General features: G+C 40.1%; 1 protein-coding gene across 1 annotated transcript in view; it reads right to left on the bottom strand.

Annotated features, from left to right (window-relative positions):
- LOC309601488 (proprotein convertase subtilisin/kexin type 5-like) overlaps positions 1 to 26,651 on the bottom strand; it is a gene marked incomplete at both ends in the record, with an annotated part of 236,784 nt that overhangs the window by 8,858 nt on the left and 201,275 nt on the right. The window contains 6 exons of the mRNA XM_082334513.1: positions 1,629 to 1,822; positions 2,363 to 2,465; positions 4,408 to 4,551; positions 14,256 to 14,392; positions 23,565 to 23,753; positions 24,992 to 25,109. Of these exons, the coding sequence (XP_082190639.1) occupies positions 1,629 to 1,822; positions 2,363 to 2,465; positions 4,408 to 4,551; positions 14,256 to 14,392; positions 23,565 to 23,753; positions 24,992 to 25,109 (885 nt within the window). The remainder of the gene's footprint in view (positions 1 to 1,628; positions 1,823 to 2,362; positions 2,466 to 4,407; positions 4,552 to 14,255; positions 14,393 to 23,564; positions 23,754 to 24,991; positions 25,110 to 26,651) is intronic.

The raw sequence follows: 26,651 nt of genomic DNA, 5'->3' as shown, positions 1-26,651 counted from the left end.
CATTAAAACAACATCTTTCCTCCCCCTTTTCCCAGGCTCAACTTCACTCCTGACTCCTCTACTCCCCCAAGAAGCAATGGGGGGGGGGGGCTATGGTCAGTACATAGCAGTGTTTCTGATGTTCCTTCTTTCCTGCACTTTTATTCTGCTCCAATATGGGTTCTCCACAGGCTGCAGTCCAGTCAGGAAAATCTGCTCTGGTGTGGGTTCTCCATGGGTGGCAGTTCCTTCAGGAACATCCATCTGCTGCAGCATTGGTCCTCCATGGGCTGCACAAAATATCTGCTCCACCATGGAGGAGGAGGAGGAGGAGCAGGAGCAGCACCACCAGCACCTGCACCTGCACCTGCACCTGCACCTGCACCTGCACCTGCACCTGCACCTGCACCTGCACCTGCACCTCCTCCTCCTCCTCTTTCTCTGACCTTGGTGTTCCCTCTGTTATTTCTCACTCTTTTTGTTCCCTCTTCCTCTTACCATCCAGTATTTTCTACCCTTTCTTAAATACGTGTTCACAAAGGTGCCATAAACTTTGCTGATTGGCTCAACTTTGTGCTGCAGTGGGGTCATTGCCCAGCCAGTTGGAACCAGCTGTGTCTGGCACAGGGCAGCCCCTTACCTCTTCCCACAGAAGCCACTCTGGCAGCCCCCCCACTACCAAAACCTTGCCACATACATCCAATACAGTTGCAGTGCCATGTACCTCTCTGAGAAGAAAAAATTGATATTCCTATTTAAGCCTAAATTATCATCTATCCATCTTGACTGGGTGGAAGAGAATTACCTTCACTATAGTTTTCCACAGTGAAAATGGAAAAACCCCTTAGTACCTGCTCTTGCTAATCCTTGAAAATGAATACACAGTTTCATGATACAGAAAGCAAAAAGTCAGGTATCCAGTTGAACAAAGCTCTCAAGCACATATTTATCTTTTAAGCATGTGTCTAAAGCTAACTGAAGTCAGTGGATTTTAAGCACAATTGAATATATGTCTAAGTATTTTTGCTAGCCAAAGCTGGAAATTAAACATGGGCACTCTACTTGGCAATCACAGGAGGAAACTGAAGCCAGGTGTCTCACATGGCAGACAATTACTGCTCTTGGGCAATCACATCACTGCAGGTACTTAAGTCTGCCAGAAATATTTTTACAAGCACTTTTTACATCTGAGGACTATTTTTTTTTAGAACACCAGTTCAGTGGCCATGCAGGATTTTTCATCTGTCTCTTCTATGTGCATGAGGTCTTGATGGTGCCACAACATTTAAATTTGGGGGAATGCCTCACATTCAGAATCTGGGTGCTGCCCATCCCTTTCTGGAGTAGTGATAACCCATTCTGTCCTACAGCTGACTTGTTCTTGAACTGCCCTTGTTCTGGTACTGTTACTCCCAGCCACAAGCAGAAAAGATATCCTACCACAAAGCATGATTTTTAAAATCAAGGCAGATTCCCAGGTTAATTTTTGAGGAGGTTATTGATCACACTTGGCATCTAACAACTTATTAAGAGAAGTAGGATAAGAGATAAATACATCAACATGCACCTTCCTTGCTTGTAAGTATTCCAGCAACCTTCTCAGACCAAACTCTGTAGCCCACAATAAAGAAACAATAAGAAATACTAACTCTTATCCAGGTAAAACCCATCGGGGCAGTTGGTAATACAGCTATTGGTTACTTCATTCAGGTAGTAGCCAGATTTACAGGTCATGCACTGGTCACTATGGCTTCCAACACAGGTTTCACAATTGGGTGAGCATTTTTTACAGCGTTTCTTGTCTGCATTGTAGTGACCAGGTGGGCAGGTCGAAACACAGATCCTGCAGACAGCAGGGAAGAGAAGGTAGAGTTGTTAATGAAATAGCCTGCCACCAAATTCCTGGACCATGACTGCAAAGCAGAAGTATTTTTCAGCATTCCTGCTTTTCTAATGATCACGTGTTTACTAAAATGTAATCCTCCCAAGCATTGCATCAATCTGCCTCTTCTCTTATAGGCTGTTTTGTTTTCCTACAGCATATGCTATCTCACTGGCAAATGCCTTGTCAAACAGTCATATGGTATCATTTTTAACCACCTACATCTCTTCTTATCTTGTACAAACTCAATTACAGAAGCTGTAATAGCTATCACAGTTATATATATTATGAAAAATAATTAAGAGATGAAGAAATAATCAGGGAAGGGTGTTTGAAAGATGTACTTTAAATTCTGATTAGCTATTTTTTTCCAACTCCTAAGAAAAATTGTCAAATTCAGAGGAAAACAAATTATCCATGACTGCAACAAAGAGAAGAGGAAAGGAATTTATGATATACACCAAGGAATCTACGAAGTAAAGATTTTTCTCTTGGTCCTACCGTGTGTTGTTCTTAGATTTGTAGTAGTAGTGCAGACAGTCAATACAATGATCTGGTCCTGGCCCATCACACCCTACTTTACTGCATTCTGCATTGCAGGGACCTATAATAAAACCAAAAATCCGAAGGGGGGGGAACACTTCTCATTCAGTACTTAGTACCCTTTAAAACACAGTATTTTAATGCAGAATGCAATTACTCTGTTTCCCTATGTGATCTGAAGTCCAAATAGTAATTTGGCTCCACTGAAAAGAGAAGGATTTTAGTATCTGAAGACTTTTGCAGATCTGGGCCTCAGTAACTACCCACAGTGATTTATAATATTTTAGCAAGCATGGCATCCACTATAGAATCTATCAGAAACTATTTCTGGATCCAAACATATGCTTTCCTAATGAGTAATAAATAATTTTGATTTTTATTCAGAGATGTTCAAAGGCTTCTGGAATTCACAATAAGGAATGATTAGCAACATCATCATCACAAGCAGGTCAACATAAATGACAAATAACATGATTAGCAGCTACTCTGGTTACTGAGTGGGTGACAGTTAGTCCAGGCAGCTACCACAACCAAAGTGAACCAGCCCCCAGGGTCCAGACTAGCTTTCCTCTGTGCTGCTACATGCCTTAGCTGACTAATCTTCCATCTCACTTGAAACTCATGTTTACAATTTTCAAATAGGTCCTTCCAGCTAAGGGAGGAGAAGACTGTTGACTCCTGCCTTTACATATGGGGAACAGGGCATGCGGGTAAACTCATAACTATTTTAGGATCATTGCTCTCTGGTGAATGAAATGCTTTGAGTTTGCCAGCCTCCTCGAGATTCCTCTTAACATCAGGCAAACTTGAAGTAAAATGGTTTTTTTCATACAACAAAAGCATACAAGATACAAGTTACACGTTGTTGGTATTATAGCAGATGTACAAGCTGAGGTAACTGTCTTTAGGTGATTCACATAGTTCCCTAGAGCTGGGATCCACTCTTTTACATTAAAACTCAAACCCTGCTCTTCACTTTCCTTGCAATAAATGGCCAAGGCTCTGAATCTATCCCAACTCTGTAATTTCTGTTAACCTATTTTCTCCTCTATCTTCCCCTTCTACAGTATGGTGGTGATGACTGAAATGGACACCAGAGAGACATCTATTCAGTGCATGCCTGAATAGCTCTCTTCCTTCCAAATGCTTTCTTTTCCTTCTAAAAGCTTTCTATTGAAAACAGCAGAGATGTATAAGATAGTTATTCATATATATATGTGTTTGTGTGCATGTATATATATTTATATATACATATATAAAACCCAGTGCATTCTTCATAGTATGTTAACTGTACTGTAAAATTCTATAACTATATACTTACAAACTCATAAGGGTAAAATATATATATAACTTTAAATAATGAAACAAATAATTCTGATCTTAATTTAAGAAACAATTTCACTTAACTCCCACTACTCCCACCCCCCTATGAGAAAATCCTGATGTAACTTTTTTTTAGTAGACATTCTGTCAGCACCATGTTTTAGCCTCAGAATAATAATTTTCCTATATATAATTACTATAAATCCTGCATAATTATGATCAGTTGTGCCACTGCAATTCTAACTAATTAAATGAAATATAAATATAACTTTGTTCTTCTAGTCAGAGAAAATCCATGAAAGGTTCATTATATTGATTATGGATATTGTTTCTGGTTGACTAATATTAGTTATTTAATTTAAAATAATTTAATTAGTTTATTTTAGTATTTCAGCACCATGTAATTGTTTCCCAGACAAGAAAGACCACAGACCCTGCTGTGGGATCAGAATCCTAGTCTTGAATTAATGCAAAAAGACCAAGAGGCACAAAATGTAGAAGAGGGAACATATCAAGTAAGCAAGCCAGGAATCTTGACAATATCTGATCATATATTGACAATACAAAGTCCTATGACAGAAACATTTTATATATGCAGAGTCTCAAATTACTCCTTCAACCCATTACGTGTTCAATAAATGCACAATCAGAGTAAATGAATGATACTTCAAAGAACATACCTGAATAGTCATCTGTTCCATAATCTTCTGTAGGATCTTCGAGCAGACTAGAGCGCACTCTTTCCACTTTTGGAAAATCATTTCTTGGTGAGTAAGGCTGGATGGATGTTCCATACAGTACTAAGGACCATTCTTTCAATTTGCCTAAAAGTTAAATGTTTAAGATCTAGTTTTAGAAACCATTCATACGGTGTTCAGCAAAGTGAGTTTTTACTCCAGATTTCACTTTTCCTCATAACATTAATTATCCAGTTATTATTATTTGAGATCTTTTAGCTAACTAGCTATATATTCAGAATTCTGACTTGAGGAAGGGATTATATTTTGTTTAACACTCAAGAGTATTTTTCATTGGCTAACAGAATATATCTTGATGGATATGAAACAATTTCTTTTAAAATTTCAACAGTAGAATGTCAATGTCCCCTCCCAAACCAGCATAATTTTTTATTTATTTGGACTAGTGATTTGGCAGATCAATCACTGCATTGTCGGAGTTAGTCACTAATATTTTATCCTCTCAGTACTTGAGCGAAGAAAGAAAAGAATTGCCTGCCTCAGGGATTATGTTACTTTTTTTGGCAAGTTTTTGAGTGGAAAAATAAAAAGATAAATGTATATCAAGTCATCAGATCAGGTTGTCGGGACACAAGGTGTGAAATTCCAGTCTCCACCTCCATGTCTATATTCCCCAGTGAATTTATTCTATGAAAGAGCAAAAGGATTCAAGCCTGAAAGAATTCTTAAAGTAGTGAAGCATAAAAATACATTCCTGCTTGAAAAGATGGGAATCTTTTGATTATATTTATCTATATTGAAGCAGCTTGTTGTAAATGTCAAATTCTCATAAGAAGATACAGGAAATAGGGGAGTGGGGAGTATTTATTTTCTAAATTTGAAAGATTCTATTTTTGGAGGCTGTTAAAATACTGTTCTCTTTGACTACTGATTTAAAAATTATGTAATCTAGGTATGTCTCTCCTCAGGAAAATCAGTATGTTTCATGTAAAATTAAATTCAAGCAACCTTTCTCTTCTTTTATATTAATGATACTCAATAATTTGTTTGGAGCTTTCATATTCATTTGGGTTTTTTCAACCTGTGCAAGCAAATTACTTTGACTTTTGTTAGAATCAAGTTATTTTTCTGTATTTTCCCAATGTCATCTAATATCCTCTAATAGCATGATGAAAACAATACATTATCTGTCTGCTTAATGCTTGTATTCATCCTCCAAGCATTAAGCAACAGTAAGCAAAGCCAGAGATTTCACTGAGGAATGACAGATACATGACAGATGATAACCCAATTCTTTTAAACTGTTTTGTATTGGGGTTAAAGACAGGAATAAAACTGCTATCTCACTGTCTCTGCCAATGCAATTTAACCTGTATTTGATAGAAATTTCTACACTTTATGTGAAACCTTCTCTGTTCTATACTCAACTTTTTTTTTTTTAGAAAAGACTATAGGCAAGAGTCTACATCATACAACAGTTGTTTCACACAGTAATTTCCAACTTTTCGTAGCTGAAGCAAAGCATGACTTTTAAAGAAACATTCAGTCTTGATTTTAAAAAGTAACTCATGAAGAGCCTACCACACCTCTTACCAAAATACTGCCTAATTACCTTGACTGTCAAACTGTATGCACCTTATTTTCAATTTGTCTTTTCCTAGCTTTAGATCACAGCTATGTAGGTCTTTAGTCCCCACTAGATTAAAAAGAGCCAAATCACATCTTTTCTTCCTGTATAGACACTTAGGGATCAAGTTACCTCTCAATGTTTTTTAAAGTGATTCAGCTGGGTTCTTAAAAGCACTTTCTTTTTAGCGAGTTATACAGGAAGCTCATGTTTAACCAGAAAAAGTAATCTCTAGAGCCTTTTCAAAGCTACAGCTTCTCTGCATGCAGTGTCTGTTCTTTTTGTGTTTTAACTCACTTCTACAGCATATAGACCATAATATAATGGATGCAATTGAAAAATGTGTTTTGCTAAGTTACTAAGTTCCATCCTCATTGTTATTTTGCTCCAATGATCACTATAGTTTCCAAGTGTTGATTTTATATTTCTTCCATAACACTGGTAAAAATACCAAATACTAGAAGTTAATATCTGCAAGGACCCACTAAAGATAAGTACAGGCAAAGATGCTCCTCAGGCACAGTGCATTGTTGTGTCTGAATGTTATACACATGGAAGGGCTTGTATTAACACACCTGCAGGTAGGACTAGAGCCTTGAATGTATAACTAATGCAAAAGGGCAGTGAGGAGAGTAATGCAGGGTCTCTCAGGAGATTAGTTTCCTTTTAAGAATGGTTCAGTAAATAAAGAGAGAGAAAATTCATGTGACTTGCCAGCAAATAAGTGAAGTCTGCCTCAAGACAGGTTTAATTTCCACAATGAAAATATTTCAATAAATAAGCATATATCCACACACTTTTATAATGAATAAAAAGAAGTGTGCACATTTGAGCCAAAATCTTTCTGTCTCCTTTTTTGGCTGATTCCATCATTTATCTTGGCTAAAATAATCCCTTATCCTGCTTGTATTTAGTACATAACAGAGGTCCCATACTGTATGTATAGGAGAAAGGGTGTATCGCAGCATTTCACCGCAAGGACATATCCCTCTCCATAAACTCTACAGAATTAAATGCAGAAATCACATGCGCTATTTTTATGAACTGAACCCTACATTTCTTTATGGGTAACAGATGTGGCATTACCTTGCCAGCATCAGGATATCATGACATGTTGACTCTTTGTTCTCATTTTGATTACAGGAAAACCACAGCTCTTAATTATAAGATCTTTTAATAGTTAAAGAAATACATGCACACACAGAAATGAGAAACAGGCATGACGGTGATATCAGTGTGGTAAACTGCAGGCTATGGTGATGAACTGGAAAGGCACCATAAATCGTGTTTAAGCACCTTTTCCTTACTTCGCATTCTGTTCAGTGCGGAGACTAACCCTAACGTGCCCAAGCATCTGAGTTTATCCACTATTAATATATGGCAGTGTATTGGGAGTCTTGCAGAACACATATTCAAGGAGTTAGTGATCTTGAGCAAGACATGTCTGCTCTATTGGGCCTTGTACTTAAGGCTTGAGAAGCCAATAGATTAGCCACTCTAACGGAATCTGGTGGAGTGTCCTGTGCTGGCCTGTGCTGCGCGCTGGTGGATGTTATGACAGAGATAACATGTCAACTTGTCAGGAGAAGATACATGATTCTGTTTGTCACACAAAATAAAATGCACCATGGCACGGGAGGGAGGAGGAACCTCTCCATAGACAGGATCTGTGCATCGTGCCAGCTGAAAATCCATCTTGGATTTTCATCTTGTCCAATGCTGCACAAATGCAGGATACCCAGCATCTGAAGGTATGTAAGATTTACTATCTATATTCCTCTTTTTATTCTATCTTATTAAAACAGCCATTTCATTAAACCTTTTGTTGTTGGGCCTTTGTTATCAAGATCCGGAAAGAACCCTGTATCATCTCTCTCATCTCCTTCCCCCCCCGCAGTGAAGAAGAGGCAGGCACTTTCAAATTTTTCTGAACAGAAATGCCATTGGACAGCTTCCATCATGAGGCAAGAACCACTCTAGAAAGCTGAGAGACATATTACTAAATACGATACAAGGAACCAGGGCCCAAATTCACAACCAGACTGCACCTTGTGAAATCCCAAAGTGTGCAAAGCCCTAACCAGTCTACAACTGTGTTTCACATTCAGGTTAAAAGAAAGTAAAGTATACATTCTCCAGCAGGATTTTTCAGCATACTAGCTTCCTCCACCGCCCTCAGCTGGGCAGGTCTACTTTCTCCATATTCCCTGGCCTTACTGCCCCTTTTCCTCCAGAGTTGAAACTTTGGGTTTTAGTCCTCATGGAGAAAAAGAAATTAGTCCCATAAGAATAGCCACTGTAGCACAGAGAAGACTATATATAAAGTACTGAAATCAATAAATCAACAAGACCATATGAGAACTCATAAAAAAGAATTTGCAGCAACAGGCTTTAAAGTGTAAAGCTGGAAATGTGGCCTGTCTCTTTTAGACTGTCCTGGTAACATAAAAAGTCTGTAAATGATGTCTGGAGAATAGCCCAGTTGAACAGTTTCCAAAATGGCTCCATGCTAGTTCTTTTCCAGGCTTTAGTATAGGGAAGCATGCTAGGGCAGAGAAATGAGAAGAAATAGCTGAAATGTTTTCCTCTCTGGCTATCCTTCATCCCTCTTGGAGGAACTATTGGATGCCAGTATATACAAAGGTGAAGGGCTGCCCTAACTTGTCCTTCAAGTCAGAGCAACTTCTGGCTGCTTCAAGAATAATAAGTGTAAGACAGAGTTGAAAATCATTGATTTTTGTCTTTTTTTTTTTTTAAGTAATATCTGATTAAATTTAAACTATGTAGTTGTTTAATACCTCTTATCAAATTCAAAAGCACTGAAAATTCTCTGGACATACAAAAAATAACTGCATAGTTATGCTCATAGTCTATGGTTACTGTCATGGTTTAACCCCAGCCAGCAACTAAGCACCACACAGCCACTCGCTCACTCCCCCTCACTGGTGGGATGGGGGAGAGAATCGGAAGGGTAAAAGGGGAAAACTCGTGGGTTGAGATAAGAACAGTTTAATAACTAAAGTAAAATAAAAATAGAAAAGTAGTAATAGTAATAATAACAATAAAACCAAATAATAATACAATAGTAATACAAAGCAAGTGATACACCCTACAATTGCTCACCACCTGCCGACTGATGTCAAGCCCGTTCCCGAGCAGCGATCGCTGCCCCCCGGCCAACTCCTCCCAGTTTATATACTGAGCATGACGTCATATGGTATGGAATAGCCCTTTGGCCAGTCTGGGTCAGTTGTCCTGGCTGTGCCCCCTCCCAGCTTCTTGTAGACCTGGCAGAACATGGGAAGCTGAAAAGTCCTTGACCAGTGTGAGCGCCACTTAGCAACTACTTAGGAACAACTTAGCACTACTTCGCAAGAACCAAAGCATCAGTGTGTTATCGACATTGTTCTCATCCTAAACCCACACCACAGCACCACGCTGGCTACCAAGGAGAAAATTAACTCTATCCCAGCTGAAACCAGGACAGTTACTTTTCCCAATATATTTAATGAATACCCCTTTTAGTGCACTGGAAACTTTGCTCTGCACTTGCTGGTACAATTAACATCACATGGCTTATCAAGAATAAGTGTTAATTTAGCCTTAGTGATAAGTAATTTCCAATACATTAGCAGCATTCAGCTCTAATTTGACCAGTTGGTTATACTGTGTTTAATGCACCCCAGAATGCGGTTTGCCCTCTTGAAAGAGTTAAAGCCAAGATAGACAAAGCCACTGCATCAAAATGCCTCCTGAAAGAACTAAAGCCTAGGGGCAAGGAGGACATTTTAAATATCCATCAGCGACCATGAAATGATAGAGTTCTCAATTCTAGGAGAGGTAAGGAAGGGGGTCAGCAAAACCGCTACCCTGAACTTTAGAAGGGCGGACTTTGGGCTGTTCAGGAGTCTGGTTAACAGAGTCCCTTGGGAAGCAGTCCTGAAGGGCAAAGGAGTCCAGGAAGGCTGGATGTTATTCAAGAAGGAAGTCTCAAAGGCGCAGGAGCAGGCTGTCCCCATGTGCCAAAAGACGAGCAGGCGGGGGAGAAGACCGGCCTGGCTGAACAGAGAGCTTTGGCTAGAACTCGGGAAAAAAAGGAGAGCCTACCGCCTTTGGAAGAAGGGGCAGGTGACTCAGGAGGACTACAAGGATGTTGTGAGGATATGCAGGGAGAAGATCAGAAAGGCAAAGGCCCAGCTAGAACTTAAACTGGCCACCACCGTTAAAGACAACAAAAAAAGTTTTTATAAATATGTTAGTGACAAAAGGAGGGCCAGGGAGAATCTCCCTCCTTTGTTGGATGCAGAGGGAAACATTGCCACAAAGGATGAGGAGAAGGCTGAGGTACTTAATGCCTTCTTTGCCTCAGTCTTTAATAGTCAAGCTAGTCATCCTCGGGTTTTTCAGGCCCCTGAGCTGGGAGATGCAGATAGGACGCAGAGTGAAGCCCCAGTTGTCAAAGAGGTAGCAGTCACTGACCTGCTCCTCCACCTGGATGCACACAAGTCCATGGGCCCAGATGGGATCCAGCCGAGGATACTGAGGGAGCTGGCAGAGGAGCTGGCCAAGCCACTTTCCATTGTTTGCCAGCAGTCCTGGTCAACCGGGGAGGTACCAGATGACTGGAAGCTAGCAAATATGAGGCCCCTCTACAAGAAGGGTCGGAAGGAGGATCTGGGGAACTACAGGCCTGTCAGCCTGACCTCGGTGCCAGGGAAGGTCATGGAACAAATCATCTTGAGTGCCATTATGCAGCAAGTGAGGGACAACCGGGGGATCGGGCCCAGCCAGCATGGGTTTCTGAAAGGGAGATCCTGTTTCACTAACCTGGTCTCCTTCTATGACAAGGTGACCCGCTTAGTGGATGAGGGGAAGGCTGTGGACGTTGTCTACTTGGACTTTAGTAAGGCCTTTGACACTGTCTCCCACAGCATTCTCCTGGAGAAGCTGGCTGCTCATGGCTTGGATGGGTGCACTCTGCACTGGGTTAAAAACTGGCTGGATGGCCGAGCCCAGAGAGTGGTGGTGAATGGAGTCAAATCCAGTTGGCGGCCGGTCACGAGTGGTGTTCCCCAGGGCTCAGTGTTGGGGCCGGTCCTGTTCAATATCTTCATCCATGATCTGGATGAGGGGATTGAGTGCACCCTCAGGAAGTTTGCAGATGACACCAAGTTGGGGGGAAGTGTCGATCTGCTGGAGGGTAGGAAGGCCCTACAGAGGGACCTGGACAGGCTGCATCAATGGGCCAGGACCAACTGCATGAGATTCAATAAGGCTAAGTGCCGGGTCCTGCCCTTGGGTCACAACAACCCCATGCAACGCTACAGGCTAGGGGAGGAGTGGCTGGAGAGCTGCCTGGCAGAAAAGGACCTGGGGGTGTTGGTTGACAGCTGCCTGAACATGAGCCAGCAGCGTGCTCAGGTGGCCAAGAGGGCCAATGGCATCCTGGCCTGTATCAAGAATAGTGTGGCCAGCAGGACCAGGGAGGTGATAGTGCCCCTGTACTCGGCCCTGGTGAGGCCACACCTCGAGAACTATGTTCAGTTTTGGGCCCCTCACTCCAAGAAGGACACTGAGGTGCTGGAACGTGTCCAGAGAAGGGCAATGAAGCTGGTGAAGGGTCTAGAGCACATGTCTTATGAGGAGCGGCTGAGGGAGCTGGGGTTGTTTAGCCTGGGGAAGAGGAGGCTGAGGGGAGACCTTATTGCTCTCTACAACTACCTGAAAGGAGATTGTAGCGAGGTGGGGGTCAGTCTCTTCTCCCTAGTAACAAGTGATAGGATGAAAGGAAACGGCCTCAAGCTGCGCCAGGGGAGGTTTAGGTTAGATATTAGGAAAAACTTCTTCACCGAGAGGGTGGTCAGGCATTGGAACAGGCTACCCAGGGAAGTGGTTGAGTCTCCATCCCTGGAGGTATTTAAAGAATGGATAGACGTGGTGCTCGAGGACATGGTATAATGAAGACTTGGCAGTGCTAGGTTAATGGTTGGACTCCATGATCTTAAGGGTTTTTTTCAACCTTGACGATTCTATGATTCTATGAATATCTCAGTCACTTAACTAAACAAAAGAAAGGCCTTTGTGATTTAGGGAGTAGTTAGAATGGTTGTAAGATAAGGGGGCTCCGGGATAATCCCATCTCAGACAACTGGGCCTTGGGAGAACAAATGCATGGAAGATAGGAAGTCACAAAAGAATGACAACAGCCTTGAAGGACACCGTTTACGTGATCCTAGGACTGAGTTTGTGCAGAAGTAGAGGTCAATCAGCGAACACAGTGAAGAAGACTACGAGCCTTCATCCGAAGACCCCCAAAGACCACCTGAAGACCACCACGGGAGACGACTGCGCATGCGGATCGGACATTTGCATATGTTAATGAGTTCCAGGAAATCTCATGTTTATGTAAATGATTTCTCGGAAATCCTGTGAATATGTAGGACTTCATAGTATATAATCTCTGAAAGTCCACCAAATCGGTGGAGCACTTATGGTGGAGAATCCCCAGTGCTACCCAGCGCTGCAATAAAGGATACCTGTTTAATAGTAACTTCGTTGCTATTGAGTTTCATTTCAGGGACTCTATGAATACTCCGTTTCTCCCTTGGGGAGATTCGGACTGTGAGGAGAAGCATCCGTGAATTTTTGTATCACTCGGCTGCCAGGGCACACTGCTGACTCATCTTGCACCTGCTGTCAAACAGCACCCCCAGATCCTTTTCTGCAGGGCTGCTCTCCAGTCACTCCTCTCCCAATTTATACTTGTGCCTGGCATTACTCCATCCCAGGTGCAGAATCCGACACTTGGATTTGTTAAATTTCATGCCATTGATGATTGCCCAATGCTCCAATCTATCTAGATCCCTCTGCAAGGCCTCTTGTCCCTCGAGAGAGTCAACAGCACCTCCCAGTTTGGTATCATCAGCAAACTTGCTAAGGGTGCATTCAACTCCTGCATCCAGATCATTGATAAAGATATTGAACAGAACCGGCCCTAGGATTGAGCCCTGAGGAACACCGCTGGCGACAGGTCGCCAGCCAGATGTAGCCCCATGAGGGTTTTTTTATTAAAGGGTTTCCACCTATTTTGACGTGAGGCCCCATGAGAAGGACTATATTCAATATTCATGCATATATTTTTGTCTTTGTATACTGTATCTATTTCAAAATGGGTCTCAAGGCTGAAAGTTTCAGTAGGTCTACAGGAACCTCATAACCAGCAGATAGAAGTAAGCACCTGTTCCTGTGAATCTCTTTGAAAGCTTCAATCTCCATTTCTTTTGAAGTGCTCATTCTGAAATTTGAATGAAACTGAACTGTGCAATGGGAATTAAAAACAGAAGAATGTCTGTAGCCTTAAAAATTCTAGTTCTTAAGTAAACAAATGCGAGGCCTGGGCACTTTACCTATACACACAGGAGCACAATGCAATTTCTTTGTTCTGTATAAAGGGATCTTCTAGTTATGTAAACAATGTTTTCCTTATGGGTAGGATAAAAAATACAAAGCAAAGAAAAACAACATGGAAATAAATTCTTAGGCCCTATATCAGCGATGAGAGTCACTGGCAAAATTAATACAGTAGAACAACTTCGGGCTGCTCTAATATATGTCAAAGACCTGTCAGATAAAACTATATTCAACATCCAGGAAAACACATCTGTATATGGAAATATTATATCTTTTTTCAAATGTGGCACATGCAGTTTCATGCAGTTTTGTGTCTTTTTCCTTGAAAACTCCACCTACTAAAGATTTTGCTTGTTTAAAGCACTGACTCTTGGTAACCTGCCAGATGGTACAGGAGTCTTCCTCTGCTTGAAGAATTCACATTTGGTATGATCTAACTATAAATGGCAAAACTATATTTTTATATTTCAAGGCAACAACTTTGAATGCAAGAAAGAGGGGAGTTTACCCTGAGAAGGTGAATTTCTCCACAGAAACCAGAAGTAAGTTCAGGATAAAAGAGAACCATGTCTTAAATGGAAAATATCAGCAACATAAAAATGAAATCTGCTTTGATAACTGAAATTTAGAATAATGCATAGGTCTTCACAGCTCTGCCAATCACATTAAAACCAATGAGATCTCACAGGTATAAATCAAAGGTGTAAAAGAGTCAAAGCAGTGTTAGCAACTGCAAGCATTCTTCTGAATCCACTGATCCCAAATAGAGGGATACCTGGAGAGTTAGTCATACCTGGAGTCTTGAAATTTCTCAGCTGAGATGGAGTGTCACAGATTTCCAAGATCCAGTCACCTGATGCTTTTTCACTCCAGGAGTGAGTAGTCATAAACTCCCAGTTTTTAAATCCTTCCATGGAATGATCAAATAACCTAAAATAAATAATGACATTATTTTAAGTGCACCATTTTAGTGGAGCTAAGCCTCCAAGTCTCCAGACTCTTGAAAGATATACTAATTAGCCAGTCCTTTGCATAACATTACTCATAATGGTTTTTCAGCACGTCTTTCAAATACATTTGCCATTTTTTGGTGGGTTTTTTTGTGTTTTTTTTAATGGAGAAGATTCTTTACATGTCATCATTTATCATAATTGCTACTAAGGCTTAAGAGAATCCAGGTGTCTTGGGAAAAGTGCATAAAATACAGCATATCCTTTGCTTTAAAAGCATGATTTAAATACAAGCAACTTTAAGTTGGAAAAGTTCTGTTACATTTATTTTTGGTTTTGAATTGAAATACTGAAAAGAGATTTTAAGAGAATAAAAGGATTAAGTGACTGAGACAATATGAGCAACTCAATATATGTGATTCCTTGTGAGACAATCAATCAGATGCAACTGAGACACTGGTCTCAAACCTCAAATGACCAAGATGTCATTCTATTCAAACACTTGACAGGATTGAGTTTGGGTAAAACTGAGAGACTAATGGCATCTGATGATTTCATCTGACTAACAACATTAGGTCTTGGGTGAAGAGATTAGAGCTCAGGCCTGGATTACAGTAATTTCTAGTACAGGGGGGCCAGTTCAGAGGCTGCAATTTGATGCTGATCAGGTGGGGGAAGGGGAAGGTGAACTGGTGGGAGTTTTCATTGCCTAAAACTGGAATTTATTAATGAGATTTTTGGAAAGACACAAAAGAACTTGCACTTCTATTCAGTTCTCACAGCATGTTGCCTGGTACCCCAAAGCTATTGATGGGAGATAGATACCCTCTGAGACTGTTGCCTCTACTAAAATGGCACAGCTCAGCTTTAAAGATAAATATATATATACACATACATACAAAGATCTCCCTCTCTCACACGCAAAGCAGAATAAGAACTACTACATTTATCACCATTTTAATTTGCTTTTTATTCCACTGGTGACAGCTATACTTAAATATTTTTCATAAAAATTATCTGTACAGTAGAAAATCCAATGGATTTAGAATACTTTTCCATTAAATTGAGAGAAATCTAGTGTTTGACTACAAAATACTCAAATCAATCTTAAAAATACATTTTATACTCACTTGATTCTTTACTGTTATTTTCTAAGCACACTTCAATCTTTATTCTCAAAAGGTTATGAAGTTCAGTGGGAAAACATTGGGAAAGCAGGATACTTTCGTAGCAATGTGAATATGTGCCAAGTTCTAGTTAAAATGTTCACATAGGATATCGATAAAATGCCATTCTTGCTGAAAACTGGTCAGAGGCATGGGGCCAAGTACTGCATGGGTCCACATATCGACAGCTCTCCTCAGTAGGACCCGTATGCATGGAGCACTTATAGGATTCAGCCCATAGTTGATTTTTGCTCTCTCATTTGTGTAACCATTTTCCATTCTCTATGAATGCCTATATTACTCATATTTATTAGTGTTGATAACATTAAAATAAAATATTCATATATATTTAAAATTAGGGTGGATTTTCACTGATAATTGGATGAGATTTACTTCTGATGCAGTTCTAAATATAGAATTATGCCACCAGAGTTGGCCCGTTTCATATCACTGTTAAATCAGTTGTTTGAATACAACACATTTCACAAAAACATGACAGATAGGACACATAATTTGACACATCATTTACTGAAAGGGTAGAAATTATCTACCTAGTTATTACCCAAAGTTTGCATGTGAGTATGTCCAATTTAAGTCATTATGCAGGTTATTTCCAAGAGAGTTAGTCAAATTGTCATACAGTGTTTCGCTGATAACTAATGTATTACTTTTTAAACACACTGTCAGTCAAAGCAGCAATATTCCTAATTGCCATGATGGCAGCTAAATTATATAGTATTATATAAGTACCATGCAATTATATTTTAAATTCTACATTCATTGGGCTTCCATTTACATACATAGAAACACTAGTTACTGCTTATTTTTACTGTAATTAGTCCCATATTATTTTGTGTTTAAAGGTGTTTATATGCTATGTTTTGGTATTTTAAAATGCTGATAGTTTTCTATTTTAACCTTGCATCACTCTTTTAAGTAAGTCATTTTGGGAGGAAAAACCAAAAATCCCTTATGTCTTGGTCTTGGATATATAAAAACACCTCTACCTAAAATAAGCTATGGCTGAAACTGTAAGTCTTCATATTTCCATCCCTGGAGGTGCAGGAAAACCTAGTAAGATTATTTATTTCCCAGAAAAAGGACTAGTATTTGAAATGAACATTTCCCTAAACTTCTTTGGGAAGGATTTGAATTCTATAAAGTAAGGTTTAAATTGGAATTTTTAAATGTATTAATTGAATTTCTACAAATGATTCTATAAATGAATCAAAAAGCTACAGACAGATCACAGAATCACAGAGGTTGGAAGAGGCCTCTGGAGTTCATCTTGTTCAACCCATCTCCTCAGGCAGAGCCACCTAGAGCATTTTGCCCAGGACCATGTCCAGATGGCTTTTGAATATCACCAAGGATGGAGACTCCACAACCTCTCTGGGCAACCTGTTCCAGTGCTCAGTCATCCTCACAGTGAAAAAGTGTTTCCTGATGTTCACATGGAACCTCCTGTATTTCACTTTGTGCCAATTGCCTCTTGTCCTATTGCTGGGCACCACTGAAAAGAGCCTGGCTCCATCTTCTTTACACTCTCCCTTCAGATATTTATATACATTGATGAGATCCCCGCCCCCGAGCCTTCTCTTCTCCAGACTGAACAGTGTCAGTTCTCTCAGCTTTGCCTCATGAGAGATGCTCCAGTTCCTTAACCATCTTAGTGACCCTTCACTGGACTCTCTCCAGTATGTGCATGTCTCTCTTGTACTGGGGAGCCCCAGCTGGACACAGGACTCCAGATGTGGCCTTACCAATGCTGAGAACAGGACTGATCAAAAGAACCATTAAGAAAAAAAAAGTGGAAAGATATTGACTCTGAGGCTATCTGTATGTGTATGTTGTACATACTTAACAGGGCAAGTATTTTTATGTTGCTCTGCTTATGCTCTCACAAATCAAAGAACCTGGATTTCCTTTTCAGTGGTGTTGAGTGAAAGGATGAAACAATCAAAATAGTTACCAAAAAGTTCAGGTGTAGTTTTCCTTATTCAGGAAGAAATACATACAGAATAGGATCTTTTTAAGGATTATGGAGCCAGTCCAGATGGTTGATTTTGGTATTTGTCAGATTGATATCATGTCAAACTTCATATCAAGGATACACTTAGCTTGTCATGGACTAGTAAATTATTAGTATATGGTCTGATGAATTGTTAGTTGACTATTACAGGTTCTTATAGATTAAAATAGTTTAACAAGATGCTGAGAATAATCTGATAATATTTATGACCATGCTTATATACATCTTATATACATGTTTATATACATATAAGCATGAAATGCTCTGTCATCACCTAAAGACATGTCAGGCTGCTGAGTTCCACATACTGCACTGGTCAGCCAGCCATGTGGCTGATGCTAATAGTTGTCTTCTTAAAAGCTGTGTGTGTTTTCCTACTGAATTTGCAGTAAATCTTCAGAAACCTCACTCTAAACAGGTAGAAATTCTAATGCAAGAGTATGAATGAACACAGTGCCATATATACAGATTTTTCCTAGCCATCATCATGTAGGTCTGAAAAGGGATCTCTGATTAGGGTAAGGGCAGTAGGGGAGACTGAGTGTTCATCACACAATTCAATTTATTCCAGCTGAAACTCAATGTAATAAGTGTTATTATACTAAGATTGAGCTGGGCCTAGTTTTTCTATGGCTAGGAAAAGACCCATTCGTCCTTGCATAGTAGCTGGGGCAAACCTATCTACAGGAAGCAAATTCCTAGGTGTTCTTCCTCTAGTCTGCCTTACAAAGCTCCTCTCTTTCTTTTTGGTTCAGTACAAAACCCATAGTCTGAGACATTTAGCTGGATCCTAAATTTGTCTTCATCCATTTGTCTTTATTCACACTTCTACTATTGAAAATTATTTCAAACATTTAGTCATGGATGCTAATTTTCCACTAAAATTGAACTTAAAGTTCTGAATTTTGAAATCCAATACCTGCCTACCCTGCAGATCTCCCTGATTATTTCTTTACTAGTTTCAGTCCTCAAAGAAAGGCATGTGTCATTCTAGATCTCAGATATATTGCTCTTCATTCTTTTTCCACATTTATCTTTGAACAACTTCCATGATGAGTTAGATGGAGGATAGTGTCCCTTGCATTCATTTACACTCTTGTATATAAACCCAGTTAGTCTTTCCTGCTGAGCTGAGAAAATCAGCAGTAACTTTTTCCTCTTTGAGATAAAAAAAAAAAATGTTTACTGTTTGGGGTTTTTTTAATGCTGTGTCTCCAGTATCCCCAGAGCTCCTCACCATATCTATTGCTAATACTGACAGGATATAACAAAAGAAGTACTCAAATCCTTTTTAGAGATTGCAATTGCAGTTCAAAGAATGGGTGGTAGAAGGGTACTGGGTGTCTATTCAGAAAAATAAAAGACATAGACAATCAAGAAATTAAATGAAACATAGCAAGTTAGAGTTGGGAGTTTTCCGAAGTTTTCCAAGAACCGCTTCATCCTGTGGACATAACATAAGCAGGGGATTATTGTTTTCTCATCCTGCATTTAATAATGTCACCATAGGGTAATTTTCACAGCTACTTGAAACACTGAGACTCAGCACGAAAGTCGACCCTATCCTTTTCTTTTTACCCCTAAAATGTCATTTTTGTTATTGGAGTCTAATGTGTAAACTGCAATAAAGATGTAAGATGGACTGGTCCAGAAATTAAAATGACCTCCTATAAAGAAAAGGTTTCCTCTACTTCTGATCACCAAGAATTTTTATGAAGTGATTTTGCAAGTGAGATCAGATGAGAATACCTCAGTTTTGGTCTAAGAGTTTTCTGTAGAGGAGGGTATTATTAAAATTTACTGATTATTGAAGGTTTCATTATAGGAAAAAGATGGTATTGAAAATATTTCCTTTTGTTGCTGAACAAAGGTATTATTAATGTCAGTGCCATGTAAGCATAGGAACCTAGTGGCCTGGAAACTTGCCACCCCACAGTTAAAAAAAAATCAGTTATGCAGTTTGAATGGCAGCAGCTGATTTAAATTTAAAGAGCAAGATTTAAATAAGCTGTGACTTTAGTGTGAGACAAACCAGCCCCAAGTTTGTGGCTTCTATCCTCTTTCTATTTAGCTGCTCCTCTATGGCCCCCTGTATTGAGCGTCTTTTAGAACAGATCGTGGTATGTCTCAAAAATACTCAGAAACATATGCTGCCAAATTCAGTGGCCAATTGTTTTTAAAGAGGGGATACTGTTCCCCTTTGGACTTAACTGTAATCATTTGAACAATTAATCCTCATCCTCACACCAGCCAGCATTTTCCAAGCCTGTATTTTCTTCTGTTGCAGTATATACAATGTAATCATGTTTATTACTTTCCAAACAACAAAGCATATGTTCCCTGTAATGCAGTTTTTAAAGAATACACAAAGCTCAAGGCAGTGACAGTGTAATCCACCAAATGGCTGCAAAGGAATCCACATCACCTACAATTAACAAGTTTTCTTACTGAAGACATTTTAGGGGATGCCAACATTAAGAACAAAATATGCAGAAAAAGGCCAGGTATTGCCTTGAGAACCTACTTTCAATGCACCAGAAACTACACAGTGACTCTTCTTTCCAGAATTGGTAGAAAAGTGCACATGTGTAAAATATACCTTTTGCACTTTAAAACATTTTGCCAGCAAACTGTTTCAAATTAAACCCAGATGAGTAATGGTAAAGCAATGAGGTTTTCCCTAGTTTCAGTAAAAAACAGCTGGTATTGCTGCTATTACCTTCGGCTGGGGCTGCACGGCTAGAAGGCGCGTCCCCTGGGTGGTGGATAGGGGATCCCTCTCTGGAGGGTGCACCGGATAAAATTGAAGAAGGTGCCGCGAACCAACGCAGCCTAAGGGAAGGCCACCCTGACAGAAAAACCACTGGCCCTCCAAGTCATGGGGGTTGGGCAGGAGGCCAACTACCGCCTCCCGGGAAAAAAAAAAAGAAAAAAAAAAAAGTTGCAGAAACGACGAGCATCAGAAATGGCGGGGATGGAGAAAATCGGTAACGAAGTGAGGAGGAGGAGATGGAGCTGGATCGGTCGTGTCCTGAGGGGGAAACCAACGGAAGACTGCGCTGTGGCCCTTGACTCCAGAGCACGCAGCCGCGGACCGATCGAAGTGGAAGAACGATGTTCGCACCTTGTGTGCCTCCTGGCACTGAGAGAATTCAGATTCAGATTCAGATTGCTGCTATTAATCATGTACATGTGCATTAAAAGCTCTTGTATGTCTGAGAAAAGCATCTCAGTCAGGTAGTAGCAATGTACAGCAGCCTCTGGAACCTTTGCCTATAGAAAAAAACTCAGACCATTTGCTGCCAAGGCATCCCTGCATGCTACTTGCACTTGAATGACTTTATTCTGAGGCCCTCCTGATTAATACTTTAAAAAGTGAATGCCTCAAAGCTAAAGAAATTTTCATGTTAGTGAATAACAATACTCCTCCCCCAGTTTTCATAACATGATGCTAAAGCATACACACCCAACAACACTCAGTATACTGTAGTACTAAACTGCAAGAAACAGAAAATCCAAATAAAACAAGTCTTGAAATATCATTTTGAAAAGTGTTGCATCCATATACATCACTTTACCCTAAGAAAGGGCTTTGTGAAGGCTCTAGTGTATTTCAGACCTAGATTTTGCAAAATGCATTTATTGCTTAATGTTAGTACCCCAGAGCTGTGAGTTGGTGTCAGCCATATGTGACTGACAAGTCAGTATATCTCTGAAGCTTGCTTGGGGAAGGAATTTCTGGTGTGACCATATGAATATTTGCTCTTTCATGAATAATTTGTTTTTACAAAATGGCAAAACATTAAATGGCCTTTCAGGTTTCTTTGTTTTCACACTAGCATTCTGATAGTATAGGATAAGAAGCAGCTGAACACCACCATATTTCAATATACACACTTACTTTTTCTCTACCACAGGCACAGAAAACAATTACTTTTTAAGAAGCAGGGGTTACAAAGAGACTGATTGAATTAAACTTTGTACTTTTTCCACATACCAGTCATCACCAGAGGTGAACTGTGAATGTTGGAATGTGTTTATTTCCCACTTGCTGTGAGTCAACTGCAAGGTATGAAAGGCTAGAGCCAAGAGTTAGCTGTGTTAAGACCACTGGGTTTACACAAGCTCGTTTTGTTTGGATACCTAGTTGGAGGACTTTTAGATTTTTTCATTTTGAAGCGTGGAAGAACTGTGGCATAAAAACAGAACAGAAAGGTAAAGGAGGATTCTTTCAAATAGAAAACAAAAGTCCAATTCGTAACTGTTCAGAAGGTAGAAGTCTGCCCTCTGCACTGGTTAGCAAAGGGTAAGTTCTTTGTTCAGTGTAGCAGGGAGACAGATGTGTGTGCATGTGTGTTTTGTCTGCAAGGCACTGACAACACCAGTAATGAAACACAGGAGATATCCTAAAGGGGCCAAAAACTCCAAAACAACTTTCTTTCCATTTGATGTGCTTTTTTCAGCAAATCTGACTGGGCAAATGTAGATGATGAAACAGTATGGAAAGCAAGCCACTCCCAATTCATTAAAAGCTTTGAGGAATAGGACTAGGGATATAAACTTTTGTGAAGACTTGAGTGGGAAGGCAGAAGAGTTCTCACAACATAGATGTGATGTGTCACAGCAGCTCTTGCTGCTTCTGAGACACATTGCACTAATGTCAACTTTTGTGTGGGAGCCATGCTCTGTGTCCAGCAGAGCTGCAGTCATCTAAAGCTGCTAGTTACCAAGGCAAAAATATTCCTTATTATACTATAGTCCTGTCAGGAAGAGTTTTCTAGCCAGCTGGAGAAGTATGGAAGCATTTATCATTGTAACTTATTTGCACAGTTGGAAATGAGATGGAGTTTGAGGAGGCCTCTGGGCTTTTGTAGTGCTTTAGTGATCTGTGGTAGTCAGCAGTGCTCTTGATTGCTGATTTAGCATTATGTATCTAGGAAGGAATGCTGATGGTTTCTTCAAAGAAAATTTCTCATAGTAGACCAAGGAAATAGAAATACCACTGGGAAGCCTTTCAGTTTGTTGAGGACAAATGCTAATGATGTACCTCATCTCTAGGGACTGAAATTGCACAAATGTTGGAAATGCTGCATTGGATAATGATATACTTGTTTGAGTTCAATCTGGAAAAAAAGAAACTACTTGATGCAGTCTCACAGTTTCTCCAAGAACATACTGTAGAGGTGACAGGATGAAAAAAAAGGATGGATCTTTATTAGTGGCTAATGTTAGAGGGGCCTGACATCCAACAGCAAGTATCCATCGTAGATCTATGGGATGAAGGAAATTGCTGACTATTTTAAATTTTAACAGGCTGTTTATAGATGGACCCATTAATTTTAAAGTGCTAGTGCAACTTCTCAGCATTCTCCTACCAAGAGCCTTTCATGGCTTGAGCATACTACATACTACTACAAAAGGGGAAAAAAAGGATATGCAAATTGGCAACATCAGGAGTCATAACCATATTCTGAAAGCTTAAAGAAAATAGTAAGAGAAGATTACTATTCTGTCTGATTTTTATTACTAGTAGATAAAGGCATAAGAAAGGAGGGGAAAGAAAAAATAAGTGCCAATATGTATGTAGAAACACATTTCCATTCAGCTTCAGTTTCCTTCTCTAACACTCAGCCTGTTATTATTTTCTTTGCACTTCCCAGCCATCTAATAATTGGTGATCCACAAAAGATTATCAAAATTGACTAATCTTAGTTTTAAAGATTATGATCTTCAACAGCTTTACAGCCTATTCTTCTACTGATAAAGACAGAGACTGCCATCTTTCAGTTCATTTGTTCTTCATTTTCCTTATCTCTCTCAGAAAAAATAATCAAGAACTTTGTGTCTTTCAGCAAAACCTACTGTAATGACTTGACTACTCTTTGATGATGCTGCAATCTCAGTGCAGGCCCTGCATGCTGACTGGGTTGCAAAGTTGTGTTGTCATACTATACCTGTTGGCCAAGAGCTGTGACCTAGTTCCAGAAGGAGAGGTTAGGTAAATTGACAAGTCTCCACGTCGAGGGTGAGTAATAGTGATGCGTACAACCACGTGCTCCAAGTAGATCACGTGGTGGTTGGGATTATCTGAACAGCCGGTGGCTTTGTAAATTGAACGGACAACACTGTCAGGCCGTATAGTTCTATAATATAAGCATATAAAAACAACATCAATGTTTCTTGCTTGTTCCTGACAACTAAATAACTTTAGTTATTTAGTGTGAGTAACTTTAGTTAATAACTTTAGTTATTTAGTTATTTAGTCTAGTTAATTTAATTAACTAATTTAGTTATTTAGTTATTTAGTTATTTAGTTTAGTTAATAACTTTAGTTATTTAGTTATTTAGTCTTAATAATAGTCTTAATAAGTGACTGCCAGTGTTGGACAATCATTTCTGAGAAATCAGTAGCCTATAACCCTTAGTTTTAACACTTATTTCCTAGCTGAAACTACTACCGTAGTGTAACTACTTTACTGCAGTCACTGGCAATTACTGGGCTTTCTATTAAGGGCTATGCTGACATGTACACATGCTAAAAGAGGACAGTGAAGACTTGTAATAGGTATAAACCTTTAGGACAGAGCATTTTTTGTGGATTAGTGGCAAGTTGGGATTGTCATGGGATAACAGCTGGTCATTAAGTACCAGGAAATGCCTGGCATCACCATAGTCCTTGCTTATGTGATAGCAAGTATTACATATTAAGTGTAGCAAACAGTGGGCAAACAGTGTCGGACTCAGATGGTTTAAATTGGCATGGCTTCCTTGCAGACTATACCAGACCTAGACTGTCAAGTATATCTATCAAATAAAAACTTTCCTCAATGATTTTAAGGCTTTGGGAATGTGCCTTATGACTGATGCTCTCTCTGTATCTACAGAATGCATGTACAGAATACTACTCTTAAGCCTGGTTCTATAGAGACCTTATCCTAGCAAGCAAAAAACAGTTTAGTCTTAGCCTCTGAGACAGAGACTCTCCTGAGACTGTTTCAGAGTGATAATATGATATAAGATTTCAATGAAAAGAATATTTATATATTATACGCTGAACTATTGAATTTGTACTCATCTTACAAAGATGACTGGAGTGCACTCAAATAGACATTCTTGTTCTTCAGAGCATCATCTATGCCAGTATCAATTAACATCCAGCCTGAATTGTTTTATACCTTCAGGTTTTGGGACATTCTTTAAATTCCATTCCAAGAATTGCAGGGAACAAACTTTACAGGCAAATGATCTGACATATCTGAAGGAGAGATCCTCAGTGTAGCTTTCAAAATCACCCATTAAACACAGTGCAAGGGAGGGGTATATTATACCCAACTTCTTTCCATAAGTTTATGCCAGCAAGAGTTTTGGCAGCAGCTATTACTTGATTTGCCGATCCGTGTTCTCCACACACACATGCTGTGGAGGGACTGTTGTCCACTTTTCTGCTTCTATCACCATTGCTTCAGCATCCATCAGTCCAAATCCGTAGAGGTGGCTCACTGCAAGGTACAAGAAGAATGCAATTATAGGATGAAACCTTGTAAAAAAACTTGTAACCTTGATAAAAACTTTCATCATAGAATAATTCCAGAGATTCATATGCTAACAGCAACTGCTTTTTTTTTTTCCTACTTCTTCTTTGCTTTGCTTCAAAGCTCAAAAATCTCTTCACCAGGAACATATCTAATTTGTTCACTGAATCTGTTCACTACTTTATTACAGAAGCAGCTAATGACCAGCATGAATAACATCACCTTACCATGAGGAGGGTGGACCAGAACTGCAGAATGCCAGCGAGTACAATTGCCTCAGATTGCCCTTTGTCCAGATTCAGCCTGGTCCCCTTATATGACATAATGTTAAAAGGTGTAAAGAACCAGAGAAGAGTAATTTCTATCACTCAAAAACCAAAGACACACACATATGTAAATATTGAAGGCAACTGAGACACTGGATTTACGAAGGAACAGACTGTCTTTTATAACTTCTGTATTTCTTCTGTATGCTCTTTACTTTCCTGAGTATAGCATGTAGATGCTCTCCTATCATGGGGCAGTTTACATGGCACCAGGCCTGCTGGAGACAGATGGGGTTCACCTGTCGCAAAGGGGGAAAAGGATTCTGGCTCAGGAGTTAGCAGGCCTCATTGAGAGAGCTTTAAACTAGATGTGAAGGGGGAAGGGGATAAAACCAGGCTTGCTTGGGATGAGCCTAGGGGTGGCATGCCTGTGTTGGAGAAGAGATCTATAGCCCAACTGAAGTGCATTTACACCAATGCACCCAGCATGGGCAATAAACAGGAGGAGCTGGAAGCCATTGCGTGGCAGGAAAACTATGATGTGGTCGCCATCACGGAAACATGGTGGGATGACTCACACAACTGGAGTGCTGCAATGGATGGCTGCAAGCTCTTTAGAAGGGACAGGCAAGGAAGGAGAGGTGGTGGGGTAGCCCTGTATGTTAGGGAGTGTTTTGACTGTCTAGAACTCAACGATGGTAATGATAAGGTTGAGTGCTTATGGGTAAAGATCAGGGGGAAGGCTAACAAGACAGATATCCTGGTGGGAGTCTGTTATAGACCACCCAACCAGGATGAGGAAACAGATGAAGTATTCTACAAGTGTCTGGCTGAAGTCTCACAATCCCTAGCCCTTGTTCTCGTGGGAGACTTCAACTTACCAGATATCTGCTGGAAATACAACACAGCAGAGAGAAAGCAGTCTCGGAGGTTCCTGGACTGTGTGGGAGATGATAACTTCCTGATGCAGCTGGTGAGGGAGCCAACCAGGGGAGGTGCCCCGCTGGACCTGCTGTTTACGAACAGAGAAGGCCTGGTGGGCGATGTGGTGGTCGGAGGCTGTCTTGGGCTCAGTGGCCTTGACATGATACAGTTTTTGATTCTTGGAGAGGTAAGGAAGGGGGTCAGCAAAACCGCTACCCTGAACTTTAGAAGGGCGGACTTTGGGCTGTTCAGGAGTCTGATTAACAGAGTCCCTTGGGAAGCAGTCCTGAAGGGCAAAGGAGTCCAGGAAGGCTGGATG

This window comes from Platalea leucorodia (genome assembly GCF_965183815.1).
Source record: "Platalea leucorodia genome assembly, chromosome: W".
Lineage (NCBI taxonomy): Eukaryota > Metazoa > Chordata > Aves > Pelecaniformes > Threskiornithidae > Platalea > Platalea leucorodia.
This window is presented reverse-complemented; position numbering and strand designations above follow the sequence as displayed.